The 20,635-nt window shown below is 35.9% G+C and overlaps 1 protein-coding gene across 13 annotated transcripts in view; it reads left to right on the top strand.

Moving 5' to 3' along the window:
- Ptp99A (Protein tyrosine phosphatase 99A) overlaps positions 1 to 20,635 on the top strand; it is an 874,937-nt gene that overhangs the window by 801,997 nt on the left and 52,305 nt on the right. For all 13 annotated transcript variants that reach the window (XM_073962747.1, XM_073962759.1, XM_073962758.1 and 10 more), the window contains one exon: positions 8,840 to 9,037. In XM_073962747.1, the coding sequence (XP_073818848.1) occupies positions 8,840 to 9,037 (198 nt within the window). The remainder of the gene's footprint in view (positions 1 to 8,839; positions 9,038 to 20,635) is intronic.

Genomic DNA, 20,635 nt, shown 5'->3' with positions numbered 1-20,635 from the left:
TTTGGTAAAGTCTGTGGGCCTTCGGAAAAACAAACGCGCTTCACAGATTTTTGTTGTGTAGCATTGTTCGTCTTTCCAAAAGACGATGGTTTCTCAGTCGGCCTAACCATCTTTCCTTCCCGACACACTGTGGAGGGCCCCTTCTCCTTGGATTTTTGGATTAAAATCGCGCTTTGAGGCATATTCCTTTACCAATTGAAATCCCTTAGGGATGATTTGGGGTTCACTCAAATGCTATTTTTAGTTCCTTATGGCTCGGGTTCGGCTTTGGAACACATTTCGACTTCACCTCTTTATCTGAGACAGTGGTTTTCGCCGACTCTACTTTTTTGCTGGTCACCGGAGACTCCTTAGAGTCATGGGAATGAGCAACTACTTTTTTCGGAAGAAGATCCTTTCCACCTGAAGTTCGCGACGATGTGCATGTGAATAAATTCTTCCCAATTTCCTTACGAACCTCAGTTTACTCTTGATATGGATGATTTCCTTCTCCGAATACATGTTCTCGTCTATAGATATGCATCTATAGCATATCTATCGATGGGGATGATGATGACGATGATAATTCCAATAGTGAATCCAAGCGTTTACAATGGATTTGCTTTATTTTTCTGCAATTGTTTGTTTTTGTTATGTTATGTAGAATGTATATTTGCAAAGGCAATGAAGCAAAAATATGTCAGGTTGTTTCTTTTTTGTTTTTTTTTCCTCATCACTACTATTGTTATTAGGCCTGAGGCTAAAACCTTTTGTCATTTGTTTCGTTGCTCTTTTGAGCTTTTAATCCCTTTTTTGTTGTTGTGTTGTGTCAATGTATTGGGTGTTTCCATTTTTTTTGTACTCACATTTCAAATGTTGAGGCGTACAAAAAACATCATCCAAGTCAACAGCAACAACAAGAACAATAAATGGCTGACACACTGTAGTTTCCATGAATCTATGCTCCGGATATATCACTGACTTGACAATGTGATAGTTGGCATTTTTATTTTTTCACTGGCGTAAATCTCTTACGGCTCGGTCTAAAATTAACAGCTGTCACAAAGTCTGGATTAAGGTTATGGGCGTGTGAATATTATTGCGTGTGAGATAAAAGGATTTTTTTTTTGGAAAAATCATTAACATTCAATAAAAAGACCAGTGATAAAAACAAATGTAAAGCAGGGATATATGAGAAAGAATCCCAAACTTGGTGATGGGCTACTTGAGGAATATGTATATGAAAATCATATTTTCTCTTGCATACTTTAGGGAGCTGTTATTATATGAATAGGTGGTTTTTCATTTTAGCCACAAAATTCCACCGGCTGAAACTTTGTATTTAGTCTTCGTTGCGGGAATAAACCTTTCCACCTGAAATTTGTCGGTATTGGTCCACATCTTCATATAGCCTCCATAGAAATGTACCTCTCGATTATCGGCATTTTGAAGTTTGTGGCCTCAATATCCCACTGAAACGTCTGAAATTTTGTAATTAGTCTCCATTGGGGGTATTAAACTTTCCACCTGAAATTTCTTTCGATATTTTGAAGATATTAGCTACAAACCGTCCACAAAGGTCAATTTTTTCGGGTATAGTCCCTATAGAATGATACCACGTAATTCTAAGGTATTTTGACGATTTTATCTAAAATTTTTATACGAACTAGCTGTAATTTGACATTTGAATTTATCAGAGGTCCCCAAACTCTTCATAAACAAGTAAAAAAGTGTCAGTCGGCTTTGCCGACAGATATATACCCTCAGCCAATGTGAAGTGAAACTTTCACCTACGGACAGATCGAATTGGTTGCCCCATTCAAGTGATACCGTCCCAGCATTTCAGTGAAAAGTTTTAAATATTGGGGAGAAGTACCGGTTGTTGTGGACCGTTATCGCCCCATGAAACTAAGTATGGATATAATATGACGAAGACCAAATGTTGGACCAAATCGGTTGAACAGTTAGAGAGTTATCGTTTTCACCGACCGCCACATATGGTGACATAGGAGGTTTTTTACACCTTTCCGTTTCCCCAAGAAATATGGACTCGTCCCAAATATTACGAAGGCCAAATTTTGGACCGAATCTACAGATCCGTTCGAGAGTTATCTTGCGCTCCAACCACTACAAACGGTGTCATAGGTGCTCTTTGCAACTTTTGGGCTATTGTCTCGGGAATTATGGACTTGCCCCTGATGAAACTTTTACCGTCGTACGGGAGGCAGTGAATACAAGTTGTTGCAACAAAAACCAAAGCGATTCGAAAGCAGGTCCTAAACTGAACTTGTCCGAAATTTTGTGTGGGAGGTACCCGAAGGCGTGGACCGATTGAGTCCATATTGGGACCTCATCTAAGCTTGGTAGAGATATCATGATGTGCAAATTATGGATCAAGTCGGTTATTCCCTTCAAGAGTTATCGTTCGAACAAATTTTCCGAACATTTTCGAACTTTTGTGGGGAAGGTACCGGAAGAGTGGACCATATAACCATCTTCGAACTTAAACTAAGTTTGGACAAAATATTGCGATAGCCAAATTTTGGACCGAATCGGTTGATCCGTTCGAGAGTTATCGTGCGCTCAAGCCAGCCAGACAGACTGACGGACATTGCTCAATCGACTCCAAATTGTCTGAAACACATTTCGTCCAAACATACTTGGGGTCTGAAACCATTATTTCGATGAGGCACATTTTGCCCGTATGAAAGTGTATATACCCTCGTTAGCATAAATGCTGAGGGTATAAAAAACCTTAAACTTTACATGTTCCAAATTTTTTGTGGGAGATACCCTAAGGAGTGGTACGATGTACGTGATGTGATGGACGGTACTGTTCTACGGGGGTTATATCAAAACGTGAACCAATACCAACAATTCTCTGTAAAAATATTTCGCAAGACCTGGCGAAGACTAAATACCAAATATCAGCTACATTGAAAATACCGAAAATCGGGCGATATCGTTCTATTGGAGCTATATCAAAACGTGGACCAATGTACATAATTTTTATCAGAAAACTTTTTTGGTCCATTGGGAACCCTCTATGCAAAATTTCGGCGTATTTGGGGGTGAAACATATGTAAAATCTTCAAAATTCCGAAAATCGGGAGGTACCGTTATATGGGTCTATATCAAAACGTGGACCTATGTCCATAATTTTTATCGGAAAAGTGTTTTGTAAAGTGAAAACCCCGCATCTCAAAATTCAACCAATTTGGTTGATAAGTTTAACTAAAATATTCAAAATACCGAAACATTGGGAAGTACCGTTGCATGGGGACTCTCCCAAAACGTGGACCGACCTTCCCAATTTTTTGCTCTCGACATTGTCAGTGAACTATAAGTATTTATACCAAAATTCGTCTGACAACGCCAACTCCTTTTATATTTGACCCCCGTTTATTTGAACTCGCGACATAGTGCAGCGTTTTTTTGAGGTTATGTGACATTATCTCGGGAACTATGGACTTGCCCTCGAAAAAAATTACAATGACGTAACGGGGGCCGCACGAACATCCTGTTACCAAAAAATTCATAACGATTCGTGAGGTGTCACTAAACTGCACTTATTTCAAATTTTGTGTGGGAGGTACCTGAAGACCGATATAATCCATATTCCAACCTGATATATGCCTAGAGGTAGTATTACCATATGCAAAGTTTGGTTCAATTTGGTTACTCCTTCGAGAGTTATCGTGCGCACAAATTTGCGCCCCCTGTGGGGGAGGTACCTGAAGGAGTGGACCTATATGACCCATCTTCGAACTTAAATCAAATCTGGACAAAATATTTCGATACCCAAAATTTGAACCGAATCGATTGATCCGTTCGAGAGTTATCGTGCGCACCAGCCAGACAGACAGACGGACATTGCTAGATCTACTCAAAGTTGTCTGAACCGGATATCGTACAAACATACTTGGAGTCTAAAACCATTATTTCGATAAGACACATTTTTGGTCGTATCAAAGTGTATATGGTAAATTTCAAATTTCCTTTGCAATTACATAGAAAAAAAATTAAAAACTTTTTTGGCGAGCACATCCGCCATTTTTGGTACATGGGTTACGAAAAAAATCGTGGTTTCAAATCTGTTCGCGTTCACAAAATTGGATGCTGCACTCAAAAGTTATATGCGGTTTTACTCTCTTGTAAAGAAAAAATATTTAAAAATTCCTATTGTGTTGTAATAAGAACATGTATATATGAATCGTTAGCAGCATTTGATATCTATCCGTAGATGCTAAAATAGTTGCTATATTTATTTTTATTTTCGCGGAAAATCAAAAAATATTGAAGAAATCTTGGAATAAATTTTATTTATTCTAAATCAGAGTCCAAAAAATCTCTAAAAAAATAATTTAAAAATACGTACAGAATCTAGCCAACGCGTAGAAAAATGTGAGACCAAAATTATAAAGATCGCATTTATAACTTGCATATTACAGCAACAACAAAGAACGAAAACTTATTGTTGGAAATTATTTCAAAAATATATTTTTGGTAAAATACGAAAAATTTGAAAAATAAATGTTGGGAGTTATTCTATTATTTCGCTAAATTTCGATTCAAATCCTGAAGTATTTTGCTTAAACTTCTACGAGAAAAGTAATTAGTCATCGTGAAAGTATATTTGCTTTCTGTGATAAGCAATAGAAATAAGAAGTAGAGAGTAATATTGAAATTACAATCAAAGAAAAAACATAGAAGTTAAAAACCGAATAATTCGCGAATTGGTTTAAATCGGTTGAGGTGCATGTGCTTTTCGGATACAGGGAGTTCATGTCTATCAATATGCATGGATTTTCCCATGTTTCATTCAGCGGCCAAAGTGTGCCATCAGTTGCATCTTACTATTCAAAAAACCTTCAAGTGGGCAAAAATTACGCGATATGCATATGATGATAAGGTGCATCCGATTTCAATGGTCCCCTATTAAAAATACGTCAATATAAATTATTTTAGACAGATTCGTCAAGAACTGCGGATGTGCCACCGCATTCTATTTTGGGATAAATAGGGATATTACTCCTGAATCTTTGTAATTTGTGACACACCTTTTTGGCAAATATTATAATCGCGTATAAAGGATTACATTAATGCAAAAATAATCAAAGAAAATCGCGGTTCAATTCGCGGAATTGTCAAAATATATTTTTGCAGATTTTCCTACTTTCAACGTATTTATATCCGGCGTTTTAGTGGATGGATTCGACCGCGGAAGAGCTCATTAGATCCGGCACGCAAAAAAACTAAAATCACGCGGGGTTCAGGGGTACCTGTACGACAGTTGTAAATTTTAAAGCCAAAAAATATGTTTTTTCAGAAAATTTACGCACCAAATTTTCGCCTTTTGACTCCTATTACTAGGAAGCTGTACGGAGCACACTCATGAGATATACATCGAACGACGTGGAATCGCGAGTTCTATAATCCTATAAACTAGTTTGGATTATTATCTAGTTGCACCATCTATTTATAAGAAAAATTCGAAAAACCCAGTTTTCAAAACTTCAAAATGTCAGCATCGATTTTAGGGGGATGCAGTGTATATATCGAGAAGTCATACATTAGAACCATGTTGCCCAAGGGGTATTCTTCAATTCTTTCTTTGAGCGTATGTCTGAATTTTCCGTGGTTTGACCAGAAATCAAGAAAGAACACAAAAAAACTTGTAAACTTCAACACATTTTTGCCTATTTTTTAATATTACCACCAACACAGCTTCCACGAAAATGATTTGTTATGGTCCATATTATGAGATCGTGGCTAAAACACTTCAATTAATATAAATATATTCATATTTTATAAAATATATTAACAGTTCGCGACTTATTAAATGGTAAACCTCAACTTCAACGATTGCAAAACTTTTTTGAATATTACCATATACCCTCATTAGCCTAAAGGCTGATGGTATAAAAATAATACACATCTAATTACACTGTGCAACACTGGAAATGCAAACAACTTCTAATGGACATTTTCTGAAAGTACATATTGAGAATATAAAAACCTTAATTGGGTTTTGTGTTCTTAGATCGGGTTCAGATTTTATGGCCTCTTCTAAACCGACCTAAAATGAGCCCTTTTTTCAGTGATCGGACATTTATCTCCGAAATTAATAAGAATTTTGATTTGCAGTCTTCAGCAATATTGTAGCCCTAAAGTAGTAGAAATTATGTTTCAAACAAATGAACTAGGAAAAGCTGCATCTAGCGCATCAAACTCGTTAAAATATAGAAAAGTTTACATAATTTTTTGAAATTCTGGTCAGTAACAACTAAACTGTTGGGAGTTGAAACAAGTAACCATTCTAAAAATGTTCCAAATAATGTGACCATCAATTCTTCAGAACATTCCGAAACTCTAAAATGGTTATTTCACGTTGTTTAAGGGGTATTTCAAAACATACCTTTTACAAAACTTATTTCAAACAATGTTCACACAGGCTGTTTATTCTCATGTTGGGGATTTCAATGAATTATTGAAATATTTACCAAATTGTTGTTGAAAAATTTGCTATAAACAAGGCGATAGAGGCATTTTACAACAACATAATGTTCTGAAGAGTTGTGTATTACATTCCAGAGAATATTTTCCCAAAAGATAACATTAAGAAGAATTTAACATTTTGGGAGATACGCTGCGAAATATACAAAAATTATAGAACTTTTAAATATATTATAAAATTTGAGGCAATAAATGCAGTTTTTCGAGTTCACTATTCCTCCAAATATTTTCTTCTTGCTCTTATCTACAAGTTTGCTGCCGATGTCAAAACAAGATTCGTATTGGTTTCAGAGATACCGCCCCGATTTGTTTTAAAAATTCGATCTTTAACCATGTTTAGATGAGGCCATAAAAACCGAACCCGATCTAAGAAACCAAAACCCAAATATGGTTTTAGCCTACTGGTCCTCTACTTTCAAAAAAATCTGGACAGAAGTTGTTTGCACGCGATTAGCTCAAAAATGTTGCACAGTGTTATTCCATTTTAGTTCAGAATATTTTATCGTATATAATGTCCGAACTTTCTTTTTTAATTTTTCTAATTTGTTGTTCCAGTTGATCCAAAAACCTCATATATGGAATTTTATGACGATCTTTGTTTCCATAGTAAATTCAATGGGGCCACAGGTGAACTTTGACCAAAATGCTATAAAGGCCGCATTTATGGTCCAACCGATAAAAAATACTTTTTCAGTTCATTTTTGTGACTAAAAAACGAATTCTACAAAATTTTGTGAAGTTCGGGCCAGATTTTGATATGGCTCCAAAAATTATATATGGTCAATTATATATAATTTGGATCCTATAATAGCTAATATTAGGATTATTTTTTTTAGCCACAACAATAAATTGGTAAAAAATTTACATCAATTGGAAAAGAATTGTGGCCTGTAGAGCGATTTCCTCAAAATTCGCCTTTGGCCCCCGTCAAAAGTACTAGGGAAATATTGATCGGTCAGGGGGCATGGGTTAACGTTAACTTATCGCCATAACATTTCATATATAACATATTTGGATCAATTGAAAAAAAATTAGGGGACGGGCTTTTCAAAAAAAAAGTCCTGTCTTTAAGATGTCAGTATGTTTTGGGAGAAAATAGTTTTGTTTATTTGTCTTTGGATTTATAATAAAATTTATAAATAAACGTACATTTATTTATTTACCAAAAACCACTGTCAATAATAACAAACAAAATATCTAAAATATACCTCTATGCGAACATTCTCCATCCCTACACGATGGCATATACATTACTATACACTTCACCCGCTACCCCCTTCAAGTGGTGTTATAAAACAAAGAAAACATTCAAACCTCTTGAGCTGAAAAGGAAATCTTCTACGCATTGAATTGCAAATGGCTTTGAAGGTTAGGTCAACGCTTAGCAGCCCCCCACCTCCTCCAAAAAAATGCTAAAGGATTCCTTTTGTTTTAAATATTCGTAAATACAAAAAAATAGAAATAAATAGACAATGACAGCAGTCAACGAAAAATAGATGAATAAACGACCACAATAACCATGGCAAGTGTTAAGACGCCAAGGATAAGTGAAAGAAAGAATGCAGCAGCAACAACAACAGACCTCGTATTTAGTATTGAAAAACAATACTTGGCTTTGAAAGCATAAAAAGGGCGTTTTTTGGATGTTGCACTAACCTTACTTGGCTAATGTCAGTTATAGAGCTTCTTTTGACTTTGAAACCAAAGGATATTGGGTTTGAAGTTTTTTTTACTTTCCTAGAGAAATCCTTCTTAGTCTTCTAAGGAGTTTAGCTTTACTTTAGCACCAAGGAAACAATAATAACATATTTTCTTGCAACCATTTTTTTGCATACCACTTTCATAGGTGGTGTGGTATCCTGTTGGTTTTTCTTTTGAATGTTCCATTACAACATATTGACATTGTGAGCGACATATGCTGCAAAACTAGCAAAAATTTTGCGCAACCATAGTCGTCATCATATAATGCCACTTTGACTTTTTGTGTGCCACTGAACGGTCATATCCTTTGACTTGTCTGGCTTTCATTTCCCCCCATTTCATGTTCAATATTTTCTTGGCTTTCCGTTTGTAAAGGATTTCTGTGGAAAAAATAAGGAATCCTTTGAAATGCGGTTGTTGCAGATTTTTGTTAGAATTCCAGTTGGTTGGAATCGTTTTTTTGTTTGTTCTCCATAAAAAGTAATTCTTTCAAAAAAAACCCTAAATGTAAACGTGATGTTGTGAAAGTTACTGTTGTTCTTGTTAAACCATAAATTCTTGTTATATTTGTATATATATTTTTCCTTTTCCATGTTTTGCTTTTTTCTAATATTATTCTTGTTGTTATTTTCTCTATTTACAGTGCCAAGTAAACCACAAAATCTCACCGTCCTCGATGTAACGGCGACCAGCATAACCATGTCTTGGCATCCGCCTAAAAATCAAAATGGTGCAATTGCCGGCTATCATGTCTATCACATACATGAGAATCAAACGGGTGTAGAAATTGTTAAACGTAGTGCTGCCGATGCAGCCATACGCTTTGAACTGCCAAAATTAAGTGAGTATAAAAAACATTTGAATTGAAATATGAATTTTTTTTGTTTAGTTTTAGGTACTTTAAGTGTTAAAATATTGAAAAATTTGTTTTTGCTGAGGAGGCTGTAAGCGTTCTCTAGTGGAACATTTCTTCTTCTGAAATAGGTGTAAAAGGGGGAGGTGGCAATACAAAGGACGTTTTATATATCATCTGTATTTTTATGAATGGACAGAAAATGTTTGTATATCCAACATACAATTTATCCGCAAACTGTGGATTGTTCAGTAGTAAATTGCCGAACATTCTCTGACAATTAAGCGGATGTAGAGAAAGTCTCAGGGTAAATATCCGACTGCCATAGCGAGCCTTTTTTGGCAAAACCCGCATGATAATGGAATATCCACTAGGGCGACCCGGAAAATACCCAAAATTGCCTAAATATGCATATAAGATCAATATAAAAATCCGATTCGATTTTTACTATTTTTGTAGGATTCGATTTTTAGCCACAACAATGTACTGGTAAAGTTTTTTCATCGATTCGACCATAATTGCGGCCTTTAAAAAGTTTTCGTGAAAATTCACATTTGGCCCCACACAAATGACTATCGCAAATGATCGCTCAGTTGGCATGGCTTAACGCCACAAAAAGTTTTCGGATCAAATGGAAAAAATTCATTTCAAAGTTCCAATTTTTTTTCGTCGTCCCAATGGCCACTCTCCAGTAATGTTGGCGACTTTTCCTGAGTATTTAAGCCATGTAAAACTTCTCTATAAAGTGGTGTCGTAAGACACGCCGTTCAGACTCGGCGATAAACAGTAGGTCCCATATCATTGAGCTAATATGAATCGGGGTGCACTCATTGATATGAGAGAAGTCTCCCCTGTCCCGTCTGGGATGTTTGTGGAACAATTATATTATAATGTCTACTCTCCTGTTAACAGAGATCTCAAAAGCCCGAATAACAAATTATTTAAATACCAGTTGATAGTCGCTAATGCTGTATCTTGTATATTAGTCTTATATTTACTATGGTGCGCACCATTTAAGTGTAAAGATTTGAGGGGTTTCAACCAACTCTAACACTCGTATACAGACTATGGGCCATTATTATATGTGTTCTTTTACTATCTGATGGATTTGAAAACGCAAAATAAACCAATTTAGAGGCAATAAAAATATAATTTTTACATTGAAAGTCATTGCCAAGAAGCTCCTCCTTGAAATTCAATCATCACTTTTAACTTTAAGTTAACCGGAAAGCTATAAATATGTTCGGTAAATCCAAACTATAACAAAAGAAGACTTATAATAATGGGGGTATATCGATTTGAATGTTGTAAATTTAAATATTTTTACTTCAGACACTCAAATGTGTTCTGAGAAATTGTTGAAGATATAATTTAAAATAGGAAGGAACCTCTCGAAACCATTCAGTATCAAAGGAGGATTTAGACAGGTATGTAACCTGTTTCCTGATATTTTTTTTTTCAACTCTCAAATTGCGGAAAAGACAACATTGACATAATGTCTCGAATTTAAGAATAAGTACCAGATACCTTTTGAATAAATTTGATTAAGACAAGAAAAAAGGTTTAAGTCGGCTTTGCCGACAGAGATGTACTCTCAAGCCCATGTGAATTAAAAGTTTCATCTACGGACAGATCGAATGTATTTAGGGTCTTTTCAGAATTTTGTGGCCCTTTTTGGATATTTGAACATGCCGACAAAAATTTGGGTAAAGATAAAAATTCTAAAGTTTTGTGAAGGAGGAACTTGAAGGAATGTACCGACATAGTCCATTATCTAAGTGGGTCTTATTTTAGGAGTCATATCATTTTGAGGGTCATCGTATAACTTTTGGACCAGTATACCCCAGGACAGCATTGTCTTGTCCATGGAAAACATAATATCGCTGTAAACAGGACCATAACGAATAGCATCGGTATACATTTCCAAAGCATCTTCGAACAGATTCTAAACTGCACTTACATACAAATGTTGAATCCTATGGAAAAGACCGATATGGGCCATTTAACAAGTTAAACTCAATTTGGACCAAATTAGTTGCTCCGTAATACCCTATTAGAGAAATTTGTTTAAATATTGGGGGAACGTACCGGAAGTTGAGGACCGGTATTGTCCATCTTCGAACAGAAAAAAAAGTTTGGACAAAACATGACGAAGTCCAAATTTTCGACCAAATCGATTGATCAGTTCGATCAATCCGCCCGTGGACAAAAATCGAAAAATGTATGTCGACAAATTTTATTGCGATTGAAAGAAATATCCTCTAAACACATTATATTTTTAATATCCAATATTATTTTTGCCAATTTACAGCGGTAATATGTCAAGTCGAAGAAGTTGAGATTTGTATGCGGTGCCTTAAAAACGAAAAATAGATCCGCAAAGCATTCGTAGCTTATGAGTGAAATTAAAAAAAATTAAGAGATAAATGTACAATTTCCAAAATGAAAACTTATGGTTGATGGTATTGACTATGCACGGTGCTCTTGAATCTACAATGTTCATAGATGAGAAAAATCAAAAAACAAAAAAAATCACCGGAGCGCCTTTTAAATAAATCGCGATTCAAGTTGAAATTTTTAGGGGTTGTATAGGTTTTCACGGTTTTGCTTAGAAACTGCAAGCCCTATCAAAATGAGACTGATGAAAATGTTGTAGCTATAAAAATTCTCTACAAAATTGACCTTTACGGTATTTTCGTAAGTTTTACCATTTTTGAGATATTGAAGTTCAAATTGGGACAATGCACTGACTGTATCGCCCCTTTATAAAACAATGTCATGAAGGGTGCGCCTTAACTAACTTTTAATGAAAACCGCTTACACAGGGGATGCTTTTGTGAATTCTGAAACAGCAATGTTCATAGATGAGAAAAATCCAAAAACAAGAAAAAATCGCTGTAGGGATTTTTAAATAAATCGCGGTCAAAATTCAAATTTTTAGGTGTTTTTTAGGTTTTCGCGATTTTTCTTGGAAACAGCAATCCAATCGAAATGGAGCTAATGTCATGACTGCAATTTCCCAACTTAAACTTATATATCTAAAAAAGTGGTACAACCTAGGAAAAATTGCATAAGCCAGTCTTGTAGAGAATTTTCACAGCTATAAGATTTTCTCAGGTCCCATACCGATAAGACTTGCAGTATTCAAGCAAAATCGCGAAACCTTAACAAAAAAACCTAAAAATGTAAACTGAGCTTCTTTATCTCAAAAATGGTACAGCCTGAGAACAAATCATAAACGTCAATTTAGAGAATTTTCACAGCTACAACATTTTCTTTATTCCTATTTTGATAGGACTTGCGGTTTCCAAGCAAAATCGCAAAAACCTAAACAACCCCTAAAAATGTCAACTTGAATCGCGATTTATTTAAAAAGCGCTCCGGCGATTTTTTTGTTTTTTGATTTTTCTCATCTATGAACATTGTAGTTTCAGAATCCGCAAAAACTTCCCAGGTGTAAGCACCTTCCATTATGTTTTTACCAAAATAAAAATGTTGAAAATACATTTTCTAACTTCCTTAAAAATAAATTCTTTGTAAATGAATTATTGTGATATTTTTAATATCATTACTATCAATTAATGTTGAGCTTTACTAATGTTGGCCGAAATGGCAAATCCATAATTTTTTTTTTAAATACAGGAGAAAGTTTTTGGTTTACGATAAAACAAGATCCAGCTGCCCCCAGCTGCCACCCTGTGAGTTATTCCCCTTATACCACGCCTGTGAAATCGCCAAAATTCCCAAAATCGTGAGGTACGTTTATATGGGAGCTATACCTAAACGTAGACCTATATTGAACATTTTTTGCACGGAGGTATGGTGTTCCCTCCGAAGTCGAAATACAAAATTACAGCCAACTCGGTTAGAAAATTTGGCTAAAATCGTCAAAATACCAAATATCGGGATGGACGTTTATATGGGACCTATATCTAAACTTGGACTTATAATGAACATTTGTTGCAAGGAGGTATGTTGTTCCCTCAGAACACAAAATGCAAAATTACAGCCAAATCGATTGGAAAATTTGACTAAAATCGTCAAAATTTAAATAAAATCGGGCGGTACCTTTATATGGGGGATACACCCCAAATGTGGACCTACATTCATTAAAATTGTTTTTCTCTCATTTGGGCCCGTTATAAAACTAAGTTTAAAATTTCGAGGCGGTAGCTCGACTATAACTATTTTTTGCACTCCTTTCCATACAAGTGGGACCACTGTGCCGTGCTCTCCTGTCACTAAATATGGTGCCATAGGGGTTTTTTACACCTTTCGGGTAGTTTTCTCGAGAAGAATGAACTTGCCCCAAAAAAACTTTTACCGTCGTAATTGAGCCAGCGAATGTAAGTCGCTTGAACAAAAAATTAAAGTGAAAGTTAACTTATCCGAAATTGTTTGTTTTGAAACTCCAGACTTAAACAATTATCCGAAATTTTATGTGGGAGGTACCCGAAGGAGTGGCAAATATAGTCCATATTCGAACCTGATCTATATCTATTAGATATATTAGGTCACTCCCTTCAAAAGTTATCGTGCGCACAATTATTTCGAAGATTTCTGAACTTTTGTGGGGGAGGTACTTGAAGGAGTGGACCGATATTTTCGAACTTAAACTACGTAAAAATCAAAGCGATTCGAGAGCAGGTCCTAAACTTAACTTTTCCGAAATTTTGTGTGGAGGTACCCAAAGGAGTGGAACGATTGAGTCCATATTGGTTACCTCATTTAAGTCTGATAGAAATTTCACGATATGCTAAGTTTGGACCAAATCAAGAGTTATCGTGCGCACAATTGTCCGAACATTTTCTATCGATTTTTGTCGGTAACCAAAAAATGCCTTAGAAAATCCAACTACTGATATCAATTATGAATTTCTAGGTTGATGTGTCGGTAGAACCACATTAATATGACGACATCATTCTGAAAAAAACGCGAAAGAGTCAACCACCATAATTTGGATAACTTTGTCAGTCCTTTTGTATCAAGTCGAAATATTCGTCGGAGACCCTAAGAGAGGATGCTTGGAAATGAGCTATATCGGTCGGCGGTACCTCCCGATGTTCGATTTCTTAAAGGTTTAAGTCTCCTTATCACACAGAAATGGCCCTAATTGGGAATTTAGTCTTCTAATTTGGCAATTTGTTGGTGTATTTTCACGTCTTCATATAGCCCCCATAGTACAAACCGTCCCATCCGATTTCCGGAATTTGAGGATTGTGGCCTCAATATTTATTTCTCATACAAAAAAAGCAGAAATTCTGCAATCAATGTTCCACAGGGTCAAAAATTTCCACATGTTGGTACTACCCACATATCACGGTACCTGACGATTATAGCTACTTTGTGGACTGTAGCTACTTTTTTCGACCAAAATAGCTCTAATTGACAATTTAAGTTTTCTAAAAGGATAGACAAAAATACTTCTAAGGCCCATACCTATATACGTCCGTATACCCAGGGCGTGTGTGGTGAAAAAATTAGAACACATGCATTCTTCTTAGAACTACCGAAATACGTCGAGCGTATACTTTTTGTAAGTTGAACAAATTCAACTATGACAGAACGTTTTGTATGCATGTATGTGTGTGTTTTGTACAAAAGCCCAACAAAACCTGAAATCCAATTAATTGCAAAGGAAAATTATTTATTTTACGAATGAAAACATTTAAATAAGTTTTGGTCGCGGATTTGGTGTTTTAAATGTGATTTTGTACTCAACGTATTTGCGTAATACGGACGCTCAGAGAGCGTTGTTGTGGTAGAAAGCTGAAAAATATGAAAAATATTGCAGTCCTAGGTCTAAGTTTTCGCGTGATTTCCATGTAACGAATCATCCTAATTATAAAGAAATGTGATATCCACTTTTGACCACAGCCTCCATATAGGGTTACATAGATTTATTGGTACTTTGTAAGATTTAATCACCCGTTTCTGCAGAATTGTCTATAATTATGTATTTTTGGTTCTCAGTGCGGGAAAATCTCCACGTTTTGGCGTGGTCCAACATTAGGGTGTCCCAACAAAATATTTATTAAAGAGAATATCCCCAAAACTTTTTCTAACACTAGTTTTTAGTGCGGCCAAGTTACCAAGATAATAGAAATCGCTAATAACAACACAAAAACATTATTTACTCGTAGAACATACATATAACAAACAAGTGAGCCAAGGCTATAGTCGGGTCGGGGCCGACTACCTGTGACAACCTACTTCTCATCGTTGTAAAGGTAAAAGTAGAAAAACTTTCATCGCCAGGCTTTGCTTTCGATATACCTCTTACAGAAAAGAGATATTCGCTTTGAAATAAAACGTTGGCCTTTTCTCCAAATAAGTTTTTTTCAAATTCCGACGCCTGAATAATATCCAACCATTACCAAAATCAATAGGTTTTTTCTCTGTGAAGGTCCCACACCCAAAATTTCGTGACGATCCAATCAAAATTGCGACGTGAAGCGTGATTACAAAAACATTAAAAAATGGGATGTATTACCGACTATTGCGATATCTTCGCTATTTGGCCACCTACGCCAACCTGCTTTACATCATTGTAAAGATGGCCAGTCAGACTTTGCTTTTGGAGGGTCCCCAACCAAAGCGGTGATATTCGTCATTATTATTAAAATCGCAAAAATTAAAATTTGTGTTCTATTAGCGGCTATTGCGATATCTTCGTTGTTTGACCACCTACGACAACCTACGTTACATCGTTGCACATTTGATATTTTCTACTTTCATTAGCAGGGTTTGCTTTTGATATACCCCTTATAGAAGCGGAGATATTCGTTTTGAAATAAAACGTTGATTTTTTTCTCCTATAAGTTTTTTGCCCATTCCGACCCCTGAATACTACCCGACCATCCCCAAAATCAATAGGCTTCTTCCTCTGTAGGACCCTAATAACCCCCCACAATTTCGTGACGATCCGATAAAAATTGCGACCTGTAGCGTGATTACAAAAAAATGAAAAAATGGGATGTATTACCGAGTATTGCGATATCTCCGTTATTTGGCCACCTACGCCAAACTACTTTGCATCATTGTAAAGATGGGATTTTCTACTTTCGTAGTCAGACTTTGCTTTTGGAAAGTCGCCAACCGAAGCTGTGATATTCGTCATTACAACTAAATAAAAATATTATAGAATATAAATTCAGCACCTAAAAACCGAGCTAAATGTTACCATATTTCCTTTCGTTAAATCATAGAAAACTCTTTAATGTTAATACTGCACTTTTCGAACTTATTCTTGAATGCTCTTCAACTCAATGTATCCCCCACTTTCCATTTCCCAATTTTCACTACTTGGCGTGTAGCAACATGTAGTGCTACAGACTTCAAAGTGCTCCCTAGGACGCATTCTTCTCTTTGATAGCCATACGACAATAATACGGAAATTCTTTTGCCAAATTTTTGCTTTTATTACAAATACAATATAATTATTGAATATCCATTTGCATAGGGTTCATTCATAATGGACTTTCATTAACATAGTAAGAGTCCCTATTGTCTCATTGTATGAATTAAAGACTACAGATTTATATTTAAAACAAAGAACAACAAAAACAAACAGTCATTCCCACAGAAAGACTTAAAAAGTTCACTCCGCTGTCATAATAATCTCATTTGTTTAATTATTTTATGACAAGACATTTCGTGGGGATTTTAGTCATTTTTGTTGTGGTCAAATGATAAGGTGGCCAAATTTAACATGTCGCATCTGTTCAACAAAAGGATATAAAACCCTTTTTTATTTTTGAAAATTTAAAAAAACGATACATACTGATCAACTCCAATCATTGCAAAAATTTCCTCAATTTGTTTACTATTCTTAATCTCTCTTTGTCGAAAAATACCGTTATGTCACTCTTCACGTCTTCAGAGAAACTATTTTGTTTTAATTAATTGCTCGTTACAGTCGAGCTTAATGACCAATGATTTTTGCAAGTGAAAAGGAAAAGCCGAAGATTCGAACCCATACAACCACCACTATGTTACATGTTTCGCCTTTGGTAGAGACTCTTCAGACATATCGGTCATGGAGCGGCTTCGCTATCATCTAACTTTTCTTCTTTCAAATGCAATTTGTTTCTTACATCGTATCGTACGCACCAGCTAGCCAGACAGACGGACGGAAGGACATGGCAAAATCTGAAACGGATTTCGTCCAAAAATACTTGGGGGTCTAGAGCCATTATTTTGATGAGGCACACCGTTAGCATAGATGCTAAGGGTATAAATAGTATGTATGTATATATAAATATCGAACATGACCTTAGGTGCTTGCAAGGGACAAAGAGTGACTCAATAGAAACATGGCACATCCTTCTTAGATCCGACTTTAACCCCCAGTTTTTGTAACATATTTTTGTTCGTTCGTCTATATTCGTAATAATTTAGGCATTCATAGCTCAGCCACCAGATGACATACACATCTAATTTTTAGTATACCCGTTCCATATATCGTTAAGGATTCCTCATTTAAAAATCAGCGCTCTATATTTGCGCTAAAGCGAGCAAATCGATCTACAAAATTTGACAATTCGTGTGAGAAGAATAAAAATTTTTACAAAAACTGGGGGTAAAAGTTCTTCAAAACATCCATCGAACGAAAAGTATTACATTGCTAAACTACTCTGGAAATGGAACTAACATTACTGGAAGATTTTAACGTTGAACTAATGACCTTTTATCGGCAAGGTTAGCATCCAAACTTTGGTAGCTATCAAGTAATATTTGAGGCCTATATTACTTGATAACTGTCTGAACTTCTGTAAATATGAATAAAACATTAAATTACATTCACCAACATGGCCACCTCAATTTTTCGTTTTTCCACCATTTTCTATACAATCCGCCAATAAAATGTCCACTGTTGTGGTCTCTTTGGTGTATTATCTTTTCACATTTCATTACAATCACATTAAACGTTATTAATTCGGACCAAAGTATTTTTACTGTCACTGGTCATTGTGGCCAATTGTTCTCAATAACAACAACAACAAACATGCACACAATACAACGTGAAATCTTTTCACTCTCACTCCGTATAAATTTTCTTGTTGCTGCTGTTATAACAACAAATACTTAAAAATGGACAACAATGGCTTTATTCGATATATTGGCGGGCATTGGTTGGAGGAGAAATATTTCTATCCACTGATGACAATGACACGGATGCCAGCCACTACCGACGACACCATACCAACTGTTATTGGCTGAATATCCTATTGAGTCACATAATTTCCATAGAAAAAGCCCGGCAGACCATCTAGGCAGACAACCAGAAAGTCATCCATTCTACCAACCCCATGTGACATTGTGCCTGGCCACTGTTTTTTTTTTCTGTTTGGAGGCAAAATTGCCGCTCACAGTCATACAATTTTTGTGCAATTATTAAACCGAACCCAGCAACGAAGTAAAATGCAACCCTGCAAGTGTTAAAATAACACCAACTACAACAACGCGAACAAGGACAACATTGCCTAGAATCTTGTTGTTGGTCTCCTGGTTATGGTCAATGCCTCTGTCATGTTAAGCCACTGGGCAACTACCAACCAAGGATGATGGTCATGTACAATCGCTGCTTCTGCTTCGTTTCCAATGAAATAATTATTAAATATGAAAATTTAATGTTAATTAATACTCTTAGCTGATTAACATAAAAATGCATATGGAAAATTAAGTCAACAGAGTGGAAATTACAAAAGGCTAACATGACCATCACATCCACCACCAGCACCAGTGCTAATGTAAAAATTTGCCACCAATCTCCATTGCTGGAGTTACTGGACACACATATTTGGCAGCTAAGTAATATGCAAACATTTTACATAATGAGAAATTGTGTAATGCTCAAACAAAAACTGTAAAATGAACAAAACAATGAAAACCAAAAGCTGATTATATAGTCAACGAAACTTTAGAATAGCAAAGCCAAATGAAGAATATTTAATGAGCATTGGTTGGTTGGTGGTGGTGGCATAATGTCTTGTGAAAAAACCAAAAACACTAAAATAAATGAGAAAAAATTGCCAGACTTGCATTCCATATCCAGTGTTCCGACGAAGTTAATATACTAAACTGAAGTTATGGAAACCACTTGTTGCTGAGCGACATGCCCTTGTTAAAATAACATGTTTGTAAGGGGTTATGTAATAAGTATTTTTACCGGCTAGTAACCTTTGCAAGTAAAGCTTTTCGGAACACAACTCCAATATTTATATTTATATTTTTTATGTTTGACAGTTTTTAGCCTAAACGTACTATAGACAGTTTGACATACGCCCATGTGTTGTGTTGTTTACAGTGACCATGATGCTATAACAAGGTGAACCTGTAAGCCCAGCTGAGGTATTCTTTTGCTGTCAAAATACATTTTTGTTTCAAAAAATAACAACAAATATTTCAGTGCGCCTTAACCAACTTTAATTGAAAAGCGCTTACACCTGGGAAATTTTTGCAGATTCTGAAACTGCAATGTTAATAGATGAAAAAAATCAAAGAAAAAGTTCTAGGACAGAGAAGCCATCCCACAGTCGATACGTCTGAAGTGCTGCTCAACTAACAGCGAAACCAGGTCACGTAATTTGGTGACTGTGTGGGTTCGAGTCCATGGCTTTCTTTTTTCACTTGCAAAAAATTTTCGATCATCAGAGGGGTTTTAAATAAATCACCGCGATTAAAGTTCACATTTTTAGGCGTTTTTAAATTTTCACGATTTTGCCTGGAAATTGCAAGTCATATTGAAATGGGACTTATAGTACGTTTATATATAACCGGATTTAACAAAGGCTATAACACCACCGCGATTTATTAAGAATCCCTCCGGCGATTTTTTATACCCTCAGCATTTATGCTAACAAGGGTATATACACTTTCGTACGGGCAAAATGTGCCTCATCGAAATAATGGTTTTAGACCCCAAGTATGTTTGGACGAAATGTGTTTCAGACAATTTGGAGTCGATTGAGCAATGTCCGTCCGTCTGTCTGTCTCTCTGGCTGTCTGGAGCGCACGATAACTCTCGAACGTATAAAACCGATTCGGTTCAAATTTTGACTTTCGCAATATTTTACCCAAACTTAGTTTATGTTCGAAGATGGACTATATCGGTCCATTCCTTCCGGTACCTCCCCCACAAAAGTTCGAAAATGTTCGGAAAATTTGTGCGCACGATAACTCTTGAAGGGAGCAACCAATTTGGTCCATACTTTGCCCATCGTGAAATGTGTTCCAGACTTAGATAAGGTTTCAATATGGACTCAATCGGCCTACTCCTTCTGGTACCTCCCACACAAAATTTCGGAAAAGTTCAGTTTAGGACCATCTCTCGAATCGCTTTGATTTTTATTTTAGCAAATTGTATTCACTGCCCTCCACACGAAAGTACAAGTTTCATCAGGGGCAAGTCCACACTTCCTGAGAAAATAGCCTGAAAGATGCAAAAACACCTATGACACCGTGCGAGGTGGTTGGAGCGCAAGATAACTCTCGAACGGATCTGCCGATTCGGTCCAAAATTTGGCCTTAGTAATATTTTGTCCAAACATAGTTTAAGTTTGAAGATAAGCCATATCGGCCCAC

The sequence above is a fragment of the Musca autumnalis genome, unplaced genomic scaffold (genome assembly GCF_047663935.1).
Source record: "Musca autumnalis isolate F117 unplaced genomic scaffold, ASM4766393v1 scaffold_1, whole genome shotgun sequence".
Taxonomy (NCBI): domain Eukaryota; kingdom Metazoa; phylum Arthropoda; class Insecta; order Diptera; family Muscidae; genus Musca; species Musca autumnalis.
The sequence above is the reverse complement of the archived record's forward strand: the minus strand, read 5'-3'. Positions and strand labels throughout refer to the sequence as shown.